Here is a 16,889-nt window from a genome sequence, read left to right on the forward strand (position 1 = left end):
CCCTATGTCAGCAGAGCTAGTTATACAGCATTCAGCATGAGAAGGTTAAAGTGAAAAGTAGGAGCAATATATAAAACATGTATGTACAAATAGGTTAGTTAAAGAGATCAGCCTGTCAGGGGTTTTTTTAAGTAGTTAGTTTGAGACATTACTTATCTTGCAGCAGTCCAGCATTGAAATGCTCTTGGTGTACTTGTGTCTGTCATTGTAAACTGACTTGAGAGTATTTTCATATGCTTAAATTCCATTCCTTGTCCAGAAAATAACTCAGCTTTAATGAAATTATCTTTCTAGCTCTGTCCCTATTTAAATTCCCGGGACATGGAACAGCCAACCAGGTCAGAACCACACTAATTCTGAGGCTTTCCAACTCACCGTGCCATCTGGAGGGGTTTATTCAAGTTCAGTGCCCTTGGTTGTTAGCACTGACAACAGTACTCTCTAACTTGACACAGATTGCTAAAAAGATAAAGACATTGTTCTGTGTGCTGTTCTTCTCACTGTTCTGAGTTGTCCTCTATGGTACTTCAGATGTAATTGTAAACTGTGGTGATCCCATTGTTTTTTTTCAGAGTACTGAGAGGAATGGCTGTCTCTGAAGCTGAAAGACTCTGAAGTTTGTATGTAGGTAGAATATATAGCCTTTATTCTTTGAAAATTTTTGTAGCCTTATTGGTATCTCGTAATGAAACACATAAGTCTCGGTAAGAAAGACATTCTAAAGTCGTGCTCATGTTATTTGGCTTGCAAGACACCTAATTCAAGACTCAATAGGATGTATCTGAGCTTTATAGGTGATCAATACTAATCTCACCCCAGGACCTTGATTTTTGTGTCACTAAAGCCTTTGTAGCTGTCCTGGTTTTGAGCCAGGATGAAGCAAATTTTCTTTTTACTGATGTTTTGGTTTTATGGGTTTTTTTCCCCTTCATTGAAGTCTCTTTTAAGGAGCACACTTGCTGAAATTAACAGCAAGTTTTCCAGCTGGTGGATAATACTTAAAAGTTTATAGTTACTGCCAGAGACCAAGGACACACTGCTCCGCTTGTTGAATCTGCTGCCTCGGACAATAAAGGAGCAGAAGAGTTGTATCTTCAACCCTCCCATGGGGAGAAGCAGACTAGACAGATGGCAAAATTGGCCAAACAAATTATTCTACTCCATATATATGTAGTTCTTGGTATAAATTCAGAGGTCACAGAAGTCAAATCCCTTCCTCCTTCTTCCATTCATAACTCTGGGTATAAATTCAGGGGTCACAGAAGTCAAATCCCTTCCTCCTTCTTCCATTCATAACTCTGGGTATAAATTCAGGGGTCACAGAAGTCAAATCCCTTCCTCCTTCTTCTTCCGTTCATGGCTGCTGTCCAGGGAGCCCTGGACCCATGTGTTCCTGACCCTCAGATCTCTACCCTTAGCTCCTGTCTGCCCTGCCACTGTCTCCAGAAACAGTCCAGGACCTTCTTGGGCCTGCCCCAGCTAAGGAGAGTACACTGGGAGTTTGCTGGGGTTGGGGGAAGGTGGTAGGGGGTTTGTACATTCCTATACATATTTGTATATATTTGTACATATTTTATTTTATCATTAGTATTTAATTAAATCTTCCAATCTGGAAGCCTCTCCTTATTCTCTCTCTCCTTTCCCTACCTGGGTGGGAGGGGCTGGAGAGAGAGCATTGTTTTAATTTGTTTAATTGCCGATCCTGAGTTAAACCGTGACAGTAGCAGTAACTGCTTACATGTGGTCAAGGGGATTAGTGGCTTATCATTACGAGGGCAGATGAATCTTTAATCCTTCACCTTTTATTATAAGATACCAGTCAGTCTTATTCTAAATAGTTTGGTTGCACTTGCATGCTCAGTATCATTCAGAAATTATTTGGTGATGAGAATTCAGAGTGTTATAGTTGGAAAGGCCTCAGCCTTTCTATCACAGGACTATTTATGATCTTCCATGAGTCTCATGAGGCACCTGAGGATCATCTTGCACTTGCAGGCAGAGTCTGTGTCATTCTGGGATACATCTCAGTTATCACTTCTATGATACAGTTTGCTACAATGCATATTACACATTCAGATGCAGCTCAGAGCTTACTTTTTAGCATTCACTCTCTCGGAATAAACACCCGTTTCTCAGACAAATTTGAGGTTTGAGGTTCTTTTGTTGGTCACAAGTCCCAGACAAAGAATACTATTACACTTTTGTCTACCCTCAATGTTACACATGCTGCTCACGTGGAGAATTTCAGTTGCTAGACTGAAATTTTAAGCTGTGCTTTCTGCCATTAAGAGCAAAATTCACATCAAAGCAAGGAAGCTAGGAGTTGTTTGTTAGACTTCCTGGGCCTTTTTCCTCAGTGTTGTGAGACAGGATTCTCAAATAGCAAATGGTATAACTGCTATCAAATGGTATATTGCTATCAAAGACAGGATTGTGTGGGGTCTTTTTAATTGTATAGAGAATTAGTTAATCACGAAACTTGTGTACAGACAGTTGGACTGATATCTTAATAATTTACAATGGAAGGCATTGAGAGTAATTCCGAAGAAATTTCTCGTGATTTCTCTTTGTAGCTGCAAGGGCATGCTGCTTGCTTGTGTTCAGCTTGCTGTCCACCATGATTTACAGGTCCTCTTCAGGCCAGTCGGTTCCCAGCTGTTAATTGCTGTGTGGTATAATGCCATACCAGGTGCAGAACTTCATGTTTAACTTAAATCTCATGCAGTTTTTGTTAGCTTAGACTTCCAGCATGTTGAGCTCTTTTTGTATGGTGATTCTTCCTTCTGGTGTATCTGCTTGTCCTCCAGATTTATATAATCCATAAACTTGGTTATGGTTCATTAAATTTCATCATCCAGATTATCTCTAAAGGTACTGAATAGTAAAGGACTTCAAATTTGACTTCAAGCCATTAGCCACCATTCTGAGGTATAGACAAGAAGATTCGGAAGTCCTTGACTTTTTACATTGGCTGAAGATTATCTGGCCCAGCACAGAACATTGCCTACTGAATACCAGACTCGGAACTTCTGACAAAGAGCAATTCCCCTTCTGGGAGTATGACACGTTCAGCTGAAGTTTAAGCAGTATCTGGAACATCTTTTGAAATAATAGTAGTTGAGACATGCAAGACCATGATGTAGATCTCCATTCATGATTTTACTGTACAGTGTAGAAGTGAAAAGAATAATTACTTGCCTGTAGCAGCTTCTTTGAGGTTCCTTCTTGTTGTGAACTCATCCTTCTATGCTTCTTCTTTGAAGATGAGTTAAAAAAGAAATGAAGATTTTGCAATTAAGAGAAATGGTGAGAGATTAACAGACCCTGCTCTTTCTGTTTGAGGTGCCTTGACCAAGCTGGGTGGGAGTGTTGATCTGCTTGAGGGTAGGGAGGCTCTGCAGAGGAACTTAAACTGGATTGATGGGCTGAGGCAAACTGTATGAGTTTTAACAAGGCCAAGTGCCGGGTCCTGCAGCTGGGCCACAACAACCCCATGCAGTGCTTCAGGCTGGGGGAAGAGTGGATGGAGAGCTGCCCAGCAGAGAGGGACCTGATTGACAAGCGGCTGAACATGAGCCAGCAGTGTGCCCAGGTGGCCAAGAAGGCCAATAGCATCCTGGCTTGTATTAGAAGTAGTGTTGCAAGCAGGTCCAGGGAAGTGATCCTCCCCCTGTACTCAGCATTGGTGAGACCCCACGTCAAGTACTTTGTTCACTTTTGGGCCCTTCAATACAATAGAGACATTGAGGTGCTGGAACAGATGCAGAGAAGAGCAACCAGGCTGGTGAAAGGCCTACAGAACAAGTCTTATGAAGAGTGGCTGAGGGAGCTGGGGCTGTTTAAAGAAAAGAAGGCTGAGGGGAGACCTTCTTGCTCTCTACAATTACCTGAAAGGACATTGCAGAGAGACAGGTGCTGGTCTCTTCTCACATGCAAATAGCAATAGGACAAGAGGGAATGGCCTAAAGCTGCACCAGGGGAGGTTTAGGCTGGACATTAGGAAACAAAAATTCTCTGAAAGGGTTGTCAGGCATTGTAACAGGCTGCCCAGAGAGGCAGTTGAGTCACCATCCCTGGATGTGTTTAAAAGTCATATAGATGTCGTGCTCAGGGATATCCTTTAGGGGAGAAAATGGTAGAGTTAAAGGTTGGACTTTTCCAGCCTAAATGATTCTGATTCTCTGGGATGTTGGTTTGGGATTCATAAATAGAAGGAAGGTTTTACTAGAACTAGATAAATATATACTCTCAATATCTAAGTTCTACTCAGTTGTTATTAACTATGGGAAATTACTTTGAAAAGTGTAGCCAGTACTCGTCTGCATGGTCTTCTGTAGCTTGTCTAGAATTTTTCTGTTTATAAGAGGCAACACGTCTTTTGCATCCACAAAATTTAGTGCTAACATCCAATCTCTCCCTGTTTTCAAACAGATGGAAAGCTGAGCAGCTGTTGTAAATGGCACTGCCATGTCTTGATGGAGAGTGTCATAGTTCAGCAGTAGCTTTTTGTTATGCTGCTTCTCTGGTTTTTAGTTTTTAAATTTTTATTTTAAATGTTAATTTGAAGCTACTTTGCATTAGTAGCTGGACAGTTCTGTGTATACATGAATGCGCAGAGTGAAAAGTGCTATGATTTGTGCATGCATCAGTCTCTAGTAGTGTAGTTATTTCCAAAATACTAGATGCTCGTACAGAAATTGTCAGTTGAGAACTCATGTAATAAAAAATACAGGAGGTTCATTTGCATGTGAGTTTAGCTTATGTATGTGCCCATCTTCATCAAAGTAAAAAAAGAAAAAAATAAGGTCTATTTATAACTGCCATGGCAGAGTTTAATCTGTTAATTCTGAAGAAGTGAAAGTCGACAACTTAAATTTGAAAGGAGAGAAATCTGGCATACCCAGATGCCTGAACTAAAATATGCAAAATACTTGAGGACAGACATGGAGTAATTCACTTGTCCTTGAGCTACACATCTTTTTTGTAGACAAAGGACTGTAAAGCTGCTTTAAAAAATTAAACTTAACCTCCCATTACAGAAGGTTTCAATCAAGCTGGGGGAGAGACTTCTTGACCAATGGCACTACATGTCTTTCATTATTTAAAAATAAAAACTAAAAAAAGCAAAATCTCTCAGTAGTTACACTTCAAGTCAGGTTGTCTGCTTTGTCATTGTGGTATTAGGACAAATTCTGCTTGTCTTTGGGATTAATTGAAAACTAATATATTGAGGTAAATTTACAGGATTAGGGGAATGTTGTAAGGAGACAATTGGAACTTTTACCCTTCCCATTTTTGAGAAGCTAAATCTATCCCTTTTTTTTTTTTTTCTTATTTTTTTAAATTTTTCTCATACTTTGAAGTCAGGAAAAAACTATCCTTTTTCTGTTCTGAGTTTGTGGTGCTTATAACCTTTGATAGATTTTTGGCGAAATAATGGAAGTTGCCTATTTATTTATTTTTAATCATGAAGTTGAACTAATTAAGGATGTAGTAGGGCAGAAGTATTCAATATGTAGGTCAGCAAATCTTCAGGTCCTCCTGCTGTAAACAGAGCAGGAGCCATATGCTAAGTTGTCAGTTGTCCCACAAAGAAATACAAGTGAAGGGACAAAAGCATAAACTAGCCAGAAGTCAGAGCTGATCTGTCAGTGATGCATTTATGTAGACTTGGGCTTCTCAGCTCTCTTGGGGCCAGATGAGGATTAGGAAGCACTTGAAGTGACAACTCACACTGTAACCCAGCGGTGACTGGGAAAGGGGATCTGTGTGTCCTGCTTGATTTGGGTGTTGCTGAAGAGGCTGGATGGAAACCTGGCTTTCTCGACTGGTGAATATTATCAGCAAACATGTTGTATTTTCTATAACTTTTTCTTAACATTACAGCAGATTTATAAAAAATACATGACATTTAGATATTAGTTGATGTAAAAAGTGTTTAAAGCTTTGGGGTCTATTTGCATGCTTTATATTTACTTTTGAACTACATTCATAAAACATATTGTAGCTCTTATTTAATATTGGGATCTTTAATTGGAAAATAATTGGGTTTGTTTCCAGATTTTATTGGTAGCATCTGTTTAATTTTGAGTTTTTAGTGGTGAAAGCTGCTGTGCTTGTTTTTCTTGTTTGAACAGAAATTCTGTTCTTGTTAAGGAAAAATATTTTAAATGGATTTTCTTGTGTCAACCACTATAAAGTGATTAAAAGTGATAAGCTTTTCAAAAGGCAGTGTCTTACAGTATTTGAATAGCTTACATACTAATTGGTTTTTCAACTGTGTGCCTGGCTCACCTGTGACTTTTTGTTCATCAGCATGTTTTGCTACAAGGTAGTGTGTCTCATAATTTGCTCACTGTTTGTTTTTAGACTATTCCCTCATTATGTATTTTGCTAATTCTTTATGCTGTTTTCAGTAACTTGATCTGCTTTTTGAGTTCTAACATAAACTTTAAAAAAAAAATTAAATTATACTTTCTGGAAGAAAGGCTTACTTTTATCTATCTCTCATATAAAAATTAAAGTAGTTTCTGTCGTTTCATTTTGAGGTATTCATTATTATAAAATTGAGTAATTAGATCAGAGGTTATTTAATTTCATTTGTCCTTTATAATTACATTTGTACCTTTACCTTTGAATATTCTGGTTTCTAGGTATCAGTCTGTGGAATTTAACTTACCAGTGAGAAACTGAAAAGGAATTAATTAACAGATGGTTTTACATTTAAGAATTTTTTTAAGTAAACCATGTAAGTGGAAGAATAATTTGAAGGTGTCTCAGATACAGAGCATCAACTTCCGAACTGGTTTCAGTAGTGACTAGTTTGAAGCTGGTATAACAGCTGGTAAGCCTTTATAGAGGGTGTTGTTAGTAATAAAGAGGAAAACTTTCACCCTTAACAAGATTTTTGTCTTCTATACAGCTTGCCCAATTTAGGCAGCGGAAGGCACAAGCTGATGGTCCAAATGGATCGAAGAAGCAGAAGAAGAAGAAGAAAACGGCAAACATCAAAGATGAAGAATCAGTACAAGATGGGATTGATACTGATCGATCTCAAGGTGATGAAATAACAACGTGCAGCAGCCGAAGGGGAGCAGCTGCTACTGCTGACTTTGCTATTATCAGGACTTTGCATAGTGGAGAAATTATCAAACACAGTCAGACTTACACTATTGAGGTAAGTTTGTCTCATGCTGCATTGTAGTCCATTAACTTTGAGAGTGGGAATAAAGGGATTATATGAGATACTGAATATTATTTCCTTGCCTCCTCAGTCCGTAATATGTCCAGAGAAGGCACCTTTTCTACTTGCCTGTTGGCATCATGTTTTCTGTGGTAGTCAGCATACGGTAGATTGTGGAAAGTTTGTTGGTACTGCTGTGCTCCCTAAAAGAGCCAAAATTGTTTTCGTTTTATTGTGTCATTCAATATGGGTTTTTTTAATTGAAGTTTACAAATTGCAGTATATTTTTGATCACCGCAGCTATGGCTACAGAAAAATGCAAAACTAAACATATTTCTGTATGCATAATGTAATTTGAGTCTTCCTGGTTAATGAGGAGAAGCAATGAATTTAGAAAACTCTGCTGAGAACTGGATGGCTTAAGAGACTGTTCAGCAGTTGCTCTCCACTTTTACTACTTAATTAAATATAATCCTGATTATTAGTGGCTGAAAGTACATGCTCCAGGAAAGTTGTAAGATGGCCTGTGTGATAAACACTGGCAGTCCAGTTCAGTTCAGAGTGATCATAAATTCACATAACGCAGTATGTTGTTCCAGATATGAGGGACAAGAGATGCTGATGTTCTTTACAGAACAGCTTATTCCATTTGTGAAAGCAGTGCCTCTAAAAGTGCATGAGTGGCATTCTGAACAAGCAGCTCAACTCAGTTTCTCAGCTCTGTGCACGTGAATGCAGTCTTTTCTGAGAGATGTAGTGCAGGTGAATGCTCTGCATTTTGACTTGTCAGTCCTGTGTTAAGATACACATTTGTCACTATTTTGGTTCCATTATCTCATTTCCAGCAGCTGATGAGTAATAGAGAAATTACACTTGTTGAAAAATTCTTACTTTGGGTTAAAAAAAAAGGGGGGCAGTTACCCTGCCTGGAAGAGCAGACAGAATAAATGACACATGCAAATAAAGACTTGTGTAGTAATTGATCAATTTGTTATTAACAAATTTAAGTCTACATTCTATCAGCACACTAGGTATTTTGAACTTTATAGATAAATGTCTTTAATATGTAGTGTTTTATACTTAGCTCATGTTAGGGCTTCAAAACTGTTTTTCAATAAAACTCCTTTTCAAGAAGAAGATACTGATTTTTTTAAGAGTATTTAGTACCAGATTGAATGTTTTCATGGGTAAAGATAAGACTTTTTTGGCTTCTAGGACAAGAGAAAGGTGCACTTTATGAAATGCAGCAGGTTATCTACAGATAAGGAGGGAGGATGGCAAAGGCAGAGAGCTGGTTATAGGGAATCACTTAAACTGTTGTTTTAGCAATATTATAGTCTACATAAGTGTGACTGTATGAAGAAACTTTCTTAAGCAGATATATTTTGAAGTACATCATGATTGTATGTTACAGATGGATTCTGCTGATATACTTGCTCTTAGTTGTCAGGATAAATATCTACTGCAATTGGAGAAATAGGGTAAAATACAGAATCATAGAATAATTTAGGTTGGAAGGAACCTCTGAGGTCATCTAGTCCAATCCTGTGCTCAGAGCAGATCTAGTTAGATCAGATTGATCCTCTGATTGGCCTCTGAATGCTAGCAGTACAAGATAGATTATTTTTAAAACAGAAAAAAGATCTATGCTGCAGTTGCTAAAGATTGCACACACAGTCTTAAAATTGAGTATGATGTTTCTAAGGTCTGCCTTATGCCCAAAGTAACTTGTCATATGGTTAAATAAATATAGAGATACATAAGGTTATCTGGTTTGTTGAGATTTGGGGGGTTTTTTTGTTATAAATGTAGCTTTAAAAGAATAAGCATAGCGATTAGTGGGTTTTTTTGTAATTTGACTCTCCTGAATTGCTTATGTCTAAGTATCTTCTTAAACAATTTTCACTTCCAGCAAAAAAAAAGCTGTTCCCAATTGGGAAAGCATTTTTCTTTGCTACATATTGTCTGTGGCCTGCTTCTTCATCCTAAGTGTTATTTTAAACTTGGAAGAAGAGGAAAAAATCTGCAATAGTTTCAATTACTCTCTAACTTACTGTTTTTAGTCTTCTAAGTGCAATGATTGGGACAGAGAGTCTGTATTACAGTAATTGGATTAGATTTTGCTTAGTTGAAATGGCAGCCAATGTAATTGGGAGTTTCAGGCTAATCTCTGCAATGGAGTATTACAGACAGCCACTTTGAGCTGTTTGCTTTTTCACTCAACATTAAATCTTTAGAGGCTGCTGTGTCAGGAGAGTGAGGCAAGATTACTGGAGGCATTATGCAGGATTATTTTCTAGCTAATTTTTTATTCCACTTACCTATTTCATCTTCAACTGGAATTCATCTTTAGAATTGTTCTGTACCACAAAACAGATTCAGAACATCTGACTACACTGCCTAACTAAAAATCCTTAATGGGTTGTTTTGTGGATAGAAGTTTATCTCCCCGTAGTTATTCTACTATAGTATTTAGTCCCTAGTGGAATTAGCGTGTCCAAATACGAGTAACAAAGACTTTTCTTACTCAGTAATGATTATCAGAAGGTGAAATAGAGGTACTTCTCTGGGAGCTTATTCACCATCTGAAGTTAGAAAATTCAAAGTTTTTTTTTGCAGTCATCCCTTTCCCCCTTTTTTTTCCTCTCCCTTCCCAACAGTGGGTTCCTCCATGCACCTGTAACCCCTCAAGTTACAGAAACAAATCAGACTAACTCTGGAAGAACTACCCTTGTTTTCTACTTTCCTTATCTATTCAATTTTACCTGATGTCTGAACTTAATTCTCATTTGTCTAAGGTTTTCCATCCAACAGTTTATTTACAAGATTAATTAGAGAAATGCCAGTTGGTATTTCTTGGTTAAAGTCCCTGGGTCTTAACCTGCTTTTGTATTATATGCTTTTTCTCTTTGCATCACAAAGAGAATAATTTGTTGAGTTTCTAGTTGCTTTTGATTTTTGTCTTTATTCTGTTGCACCCTGATATGTTTTAGTCTTGACATCCACAGTGTGCCTTCCCATACAAAAGTAAATATAACCTAGAAGACATAGGCCAGGAAATAAATTGGATCAATGAAACTCTTGGGTTTAGGGTTTGTTCTTTTTTGTGACTTCCTGCAAATGGAAGAGAGCTTCCAGGATAAATAATTTCTGAGATCACCTTCTCTGAGAAGTTTTGAAATCATGTATTGGAGCAGCCTGCTTTGCAAGATTGTACTAATGTTAGGAAAGCAAAATAAATTAACCTGTGGCACAGTAAAATTGTCCTTGAGTCACCTGATCAGTAAAAGCTATTATACAAAGCTTCTTAGAAAAGAAAAGTTCAAAGTTCTGTGATGAAGAATACCTGCTAATTGACTAAGGTTGGATTAGTAACTCGTCTTTTTTTTTTTTTTTTTTTTTTTAGGACAAATCTTTTTGGTAATAGTTTTAGAATAGCTTAACTCTTTACTCAAGTAGGTGATTAAGTTTATGGCTCCATGTTTGTTGTTTCGTTTCTCTTACTCCAGTCGTTAGTGCCTGTGATTTGACAGGCAAGGAACAGAAATGGAGTAAGAAGACAACACTGAGTAGGATTCTTGTGAAAAACTGAGGAAGAAAAGTGGCAGAAATACAGAAACATAAGCAGTATGGAGAAACAGAGAGGATGTCTCAGTGAGAAAAGGTGTAGGTGGTGAATGTAGGTAAGACATTCTCACGACAGAAGCATGGAAGCAACAAGCAACCAAGGGCTTTGGTTAGAGAAGAGAAGTTCTGGGATGTACAATAAGATGGAGGATTAAAAAAAAAAAAAAAAAAAAAAAAAAGGACAGAGATATTAAATGTAGCAAAAATTGGTGCAGTCACATCAGATAATCTGTCATGCCTTGAAAGATGTTTTGAAATTAGAAGATGGAGATAAATAAATTTTTGGCAGTGATCTGTTCAATACTAAAGTCAGTGCCACAAAAGAAGATAGAGTCTCAACAGCATATGGTTCTGACTGGAGCCAATCATCTTTCACCATCTGGCCAAAAGGCTGGCAGGGTATCTTGCCAATTTTCTTGGATGTGTAAGCTGACCTCTGGTATGTTGACTTCCTTTCTGTAAACACTGATAGATAAAAGGTTTACTGACATGGAAATTACCTTTATCGAAGAACGGTCTTTGGAGACTTTACAGAATATTTAATTTTGGATTAAACATTTATAAGGCTGTATTACCAAAGAATAAAAGCCTAATTAAATGCTTAGGTTACCTCCTGTTTGATGATGGGTTTTGATACAGGAAGTTTATACACTGAGGATGGGAGTACCTCACTGCAGATTGTATTCAGATTTGGCAGTCGATTATTGCCACCAAGATGTATTCTGTTTAAATCTGATTGTAGTGGATTGGTTTGGGTCATAAAGTACCAGGGAATATGTTCCTTTAAATTGAATGGTTTTCTGACTAGAAACAAAGAAAGACATGACAAGGATATATTTAAGAATCACATTTGTATTCAGAATCTTCTACAAACACTGAAGACCTGTTAAGTTCAGCTTGACCTAAAGAGAGGGTTTAATGACTGGGATTTTCAGTTTACATTCTCTTTGCCTCCCTTCCTAGTTGTGGCCCTCTTAATTAGTCTTACTGAGGTTGTGATCATCTGTGGATCACTGGTGACCCATGTGAAACTGGCTAAGATAAAATAACTTGTTTTCACTTCTACAGCTGGCTAATACACATTCAAGAATGAATCCAGAATTTTTCAATTACATTTTTTGTAATAGTGTACACTGAGGTGGTAGAAAAGTCAGTCATTTACTTTGGGTAGAATTCTGTTCCATGAATACTCAGTCTTGACTCTCACCCTTTAATACTCTCATCCTTTTGCAGTTGAAGTAGTTTAGAACTGGATGTCTGCTGTTGAAAAATGTTTTATTGTTACCTATGGAAGTTTTCTTAAAAAATCCACAAAAAATCACTTTACTGTGTCCAGTTTCATATATGAATTCTTTTGCAAAACCTGTGGTAATGTTGGGTGTCCAGTGCCATAGAACATGACTTCTGAGCAATACTTATTAAATGCATGCAGAAACAAGTTACTCTGAAATGGACCTCCTGTGTTCCAAAGACTCATTACTCCCTTTTTTTTTGGTACAATTTCTTGTGAACAAAGTGTACAGATGAAAGAGCTTTCAATTTGCTGAATACTTAAGTGTTACAACTAAAGGTACTACCTGCAGTAACGATGGAGATGGTTGCCTATAACACGTCTTTGAGATGTCTGTATGTTCACTACCAACAACTTCAGCAATGAAGAAAAGATTAAACAAAGAATTAAAGTGTTTTGCCAGAAGAGAACAGTTGATTGTAGCAATAAAATGCTGTGTGGCATAGGTGGAAGAATACATGCAAATTAACAGCCAGAGAATAACAGAAACCTACTTCAGTTTCCATAAAGTATTGAGGGAACTGATTAATAGCTTTGTTGGCATTACCCTATTAAAAGATGATGTGCTGCTAACAGTGTGCATATATAACAATTTTTTGAAGTATTTCCTTTTAACCTGAACCGTTGTGGTTCAGACAGATCAGCTGTGTAAAATTTAATTGCTTCTGTATACCAAAGAAGAGTTGAAGCCTACAGAGTCGATGGCTTAATAATGGAAGGAACTGGATTTCAAAACAAGGTAGATCAGGTCTTAGGAATAGTACATAGGTGCTTGGAGGGCAAGATGAGTGCCTGTAAAAAGTCGACTGCTTGTAGTGTTATGGATTCTGACAACAGAAGAATAACACTCAGCCTTACAGTGTTGGAGTCTAGTATGTAAGCTCACAGGATTCAAGTCTTTCTAACAGAATTTTAGCAGGTTTTGGATGAAGCCAGAAGACAAATCCATTTAACTTGAGTTCATTTGGCCATCTTTCTGTACTTATCTTGAATAAATCCCTTGGCAAAAATACTTGATCCTGGTGGGTCCCTTCCAACTCAGCATATTCTGTGATTCTATGTTGGGGTTGTAAAAACTGCAGAGCTCCAGTAGGTCTGAGTGTCAGATTTCTTTAAAAAAAATAGAGAACAAAGCTCCATTGATAGTTCCACATTTTACTTATGTCTACTGATGCACAACTGACCATGTTCCTTTGAAAATAAGCCTGTCAAAATTCAATGTAAAATGCAGGCAAATTTAATGTGAGACTGGCCAATGTGTTAAGTGAATTTTGAAAAAGACCTATTATGTGCACTTCATTTATGCTAAAGTATTTCAAACTCAGAATTACAGTTTTTTGAGTTCAAAAGGGTACTTACTTATTCCCCAGTAGTTCACCTTATGTAGATATTTTGAGGGATTTTTGCATATTTTTGCATTAACGTATTGATTCTCAAGCCTGATACATTGTATATAGTTCATCATGATATTCTGTATTTAATTCAAGCACTTTCCATGGCATGTTTATGTTTAGTGTGTTAAGGCTTTGCTCCGTTGATTGCTCTAATTCATTTGATCACAAGATTTTAATCTTTGTCCTTGTTCTTCCTGTTCTTATACCTTTCCTTGGTTTCCATGGAAGCTGAAGGAGAATGAGTGTTTGTTTTAAATTTCTAGTCAACATCAGAAGTCTTGCATGTATGAAAGTGACATTCCATATATTATTATGTTCTTAAGCCAGTAAAGTTCTTAATTAGATAAAATCAATCTGTCAGAGAAAAGTCCTTTTCTTGTTACTTCTTAATCCTTTTAAAATAAAAATAAAGCAACAAAAAAAATTAAGTTACACTTTCAAAATACTGGTTTGTATCTGTAGATTGTATTTTCATTAGCACATTTGTCATGTAATTATAATGTTTCCATGATCACAGTTGAACAACAAAGTACTATTTTTTTTTTTCTATTTTAAAGCTGGGATTTCATGGAAGTTAAGATGTCCTTCACTATATGTATTCTAATCAAATTCCTGTATACCTTAGTTTTTTCATACAATCTACATTCTCAGAAACAGCTGGAAATTGTCTTTTTTAATATTTTTAGAGTGCCTTCATTGTAAATATTTTAATATTTTATTTTAGCCAGAAAGTGAAATTTCTACCACAGTGGAAGATTACAGTTCTGAGGTAAGACTGAACTTTTTTCCTAACTTTTCTTTCAACTTTTTCTTTTATATGTTTACTGCAATGATATGCATTGTTTTTCAAAAAGAGAAGAGCAGACATGATATTATAGACAAAGCTGTTGCATGTCATTACTGGTGTGATTAATGTACCAATAAAGCAAGCATTATGTCAACTAAGTAGTGGGATGGCTACTATAATCAGTAATGCAGTAGATCTATGAACTGTTGTAACAATGTCATTATTATGGTTGTATTAGGGCTTTGTGTTGTCATTGGAGTTGTGGCTGTGCATAATTTCTGCTAATTTTCTGTGTGAAACTGCTTAACAAAGGGATTTATGTTTTAATGAGTTCCAAAGCAGCCGTTGCTCAGCAACTGGCTGGGAATCAGTCTGCTGGCAGGAGATGGTGAGTGATTGTCTTTGCGTCACTTGTTTTTTGGGGGGTTTGTTTTGTTTTCTTTCACTTATTAAGCTGTCTTTATCTCAATCCATGGGTTTTTCTCACTTTTGCCCTTCTGATTCTCTCTTCCATCCCACTGTTGGGGGAGTGAGTGAGTGGCTGTGTGGCAGTCTTAGCTGCTGGCTGGGGTCAACTCACCACACATTGGCATCTACTACTTGTCTCTGTCACATTGAAGGGTAGCAGTATCTATGGAGCTTTGGTCTTGCCAAATAAAAACAGTTTGGTATGTTTGTAACATAACAAACCCTCACACTTAGACGTGGGTCGAGAACATGCTTGCAAGAAATAGCCATGAGCTATCTGAGATTGTTTCTATGTTAAAAAATTATTCTTGTCTCAAACAATTGCTTTCTGTAGTGACAAGGAGGTTTTTGTTTTGCGGATCTCTCTGCTAATCACTTCTGTAAAACACACCCCAGAATCTTAAGCTTTGCAACAAAGTAAGAGGGGATGAAGTAATCAAATGAGTTTCTGTAGCTGAAGCAAATTTTGTATAGAATACATTTTTCTTCTCCTGATTTAGCTTTTTGTAAGAGAAGGTAAATACACCTTAGAATAACAATGTTCCATGTTAGTATTATAGCTGCTTGTTCTGAATCCTAAGGGAATATACACACCAAATGTTTCCCTGGCCTGTCGCACTGCATGGTGCAAAAGCAGAATGACTACCCTAGTAATGATTCTTCCCTTCTCTCTAATAGCTCTTGTCAGTTTTTCCACCTTCCCTTGCCCATCCCCTTTTCCTCCTTCTTTGGTTTCTTAGCTCAGTCTTACAGGCTTTCCAGCCTGTTTCTATTCTTCCTTTTCCTTCCTCAGTAATTCTGAAGCCAAATTTCTTTCCCAGCCTTTTCAATTTCATCTAAGCATTGTTTTTCCTCCTTTCAATATTTTTTCACCCCATCCCTTGAAAAATCTCTTCTTTATTCCCTCTTCTTATGTCAGGGTCCTCATATTGTTCAGCTCAACAGATCAAAGCTGTAGTTTTTTTCTTTTAAACCTCTCATCAAATCCTAGTTACAGTTTCCACCATAGATCTCATCTCAGCCTTTTATTTTTATAATTCCTCTGTCTCTCTCTTGCCCATTTTGACTCTTTCTCTACCACTTCTTACTCCTGTCCTTTCTAATAATTGCCCTCACTTTCCTCTGAGGTGCTGGGAGAAGACACTTGAGAGTACAGTACGTTCTCTCAGATTCATTATTGACTACTTTCAAATACAGAATACATAACCATTTGGATGCTTGGTCTGGTCAGTTGTCATCATTCTTTTGGAGTGTTTTTCATGATGCAAATTAAAAAAATAATCTGATACTGTAGCTTGTGGAAGCAAAGATTCCAGTCCAGCTGCTGGGGAGTGCTGTAAATGAAAGAAAGGAAAAAGGTTTTTTTGGAGGGATAGGTGCAAGGGGTTAAAGCAAACTCTACTTGGGAAAAAAACCCACAGTTTAAATATTTAGTATTTTTTGTAGATAAAATGTGGTTCATTTTGTCCAAGGAATTAAAGTAGCAAAGGACAAAAAGAACCTGGGTTTGTTGTGTGTAAGGTAACATGATAGGGGACTATGTGCAGTTTGCCATTGAGGGTGTAGCCAATACACTTTAGAGCAACTGCTATGACCTTACTGCACCTTTTTAGAATATACATCACCATGGTATGTGATTACTATTAAACAGAATATGTGCTATGCAAAGAATGAACCCTTGAAAAGAGTTGACAATGGCATTTGATGTTAATGTATTTTTACAAGTGAGAGGTATTACATACATAATGAAATACAACTAAAATTTTGTTCATTGCTGAGGTTGTAAGAAGCAGTGTGGAGACACTCAAAAGCTCAAGAAAACACATTTTTGCACAAGGAAACAGTACAGAAAAGATCTGGCATAATGCCTAATGATAATTGCAGCTATGCTCCGATTTTTATTGTTTGGTTGTTAGTATCACTTGAATTCAAATCTATAATTTTAAAATGAGTTTTCACATTCTAAAAGCTTAACTTCACCCTGCTTCATTCTTCAGTTTTCTCTAGGGGCCTACAGAGTATATTAGAGAGCAATTTTTCAGACAACAGAATTACAGCTAGACTGCCTTCTGAATGTGCCTTTTAAAAATGTCAGATTTCTTCAAAAATGCAATGACAGATGCATTTCTAGGCACTTCT

At 37.1% G+C, this 16,889-nt stretch overlaps 1 protein-coding gene across 6 annotated transcripts in view; it reads left to right on the top strand.

Annotated features, from left to right (window-relative positions):
* Positions 1-16,889, top strand: part of AKAP9 (A-kinase anchoring protein 9) — a 113,268-nt gene that overhangs the window by 17,335 nt on the left and 79,044 nt on the right. For all 6 annotated transcript variants that reach the window (XM_051612509.1, XM_051612504.1, XM_051612505.1 and 3 more), the window contains exons 2-3: positions 6,923-7,177; positions 14,220-14,264. In XM_051612509.1, coding sequence (XP_051468469.1) covers positions 6,923-7,177; positions 14,220-14,264 — 300 coding nt within the window. The remainder of the gene's footprint in view (positions 1-6,922; positions 7,178-14,219; positions 14,265-16,889) is intronic.

Source organism: Apus apus, chromosome 2 (assembly GCF_020740795.1).
Source record: "Apus apus isolate bApuApu2 chromosome 2, bApuApu2.pri.cur, whole genome shotgun sequence".
NCBI lineage: Eukaryota > Metazoa > Chordata > Aves > Apodiformes > Apodidae > Apus > Apus apus.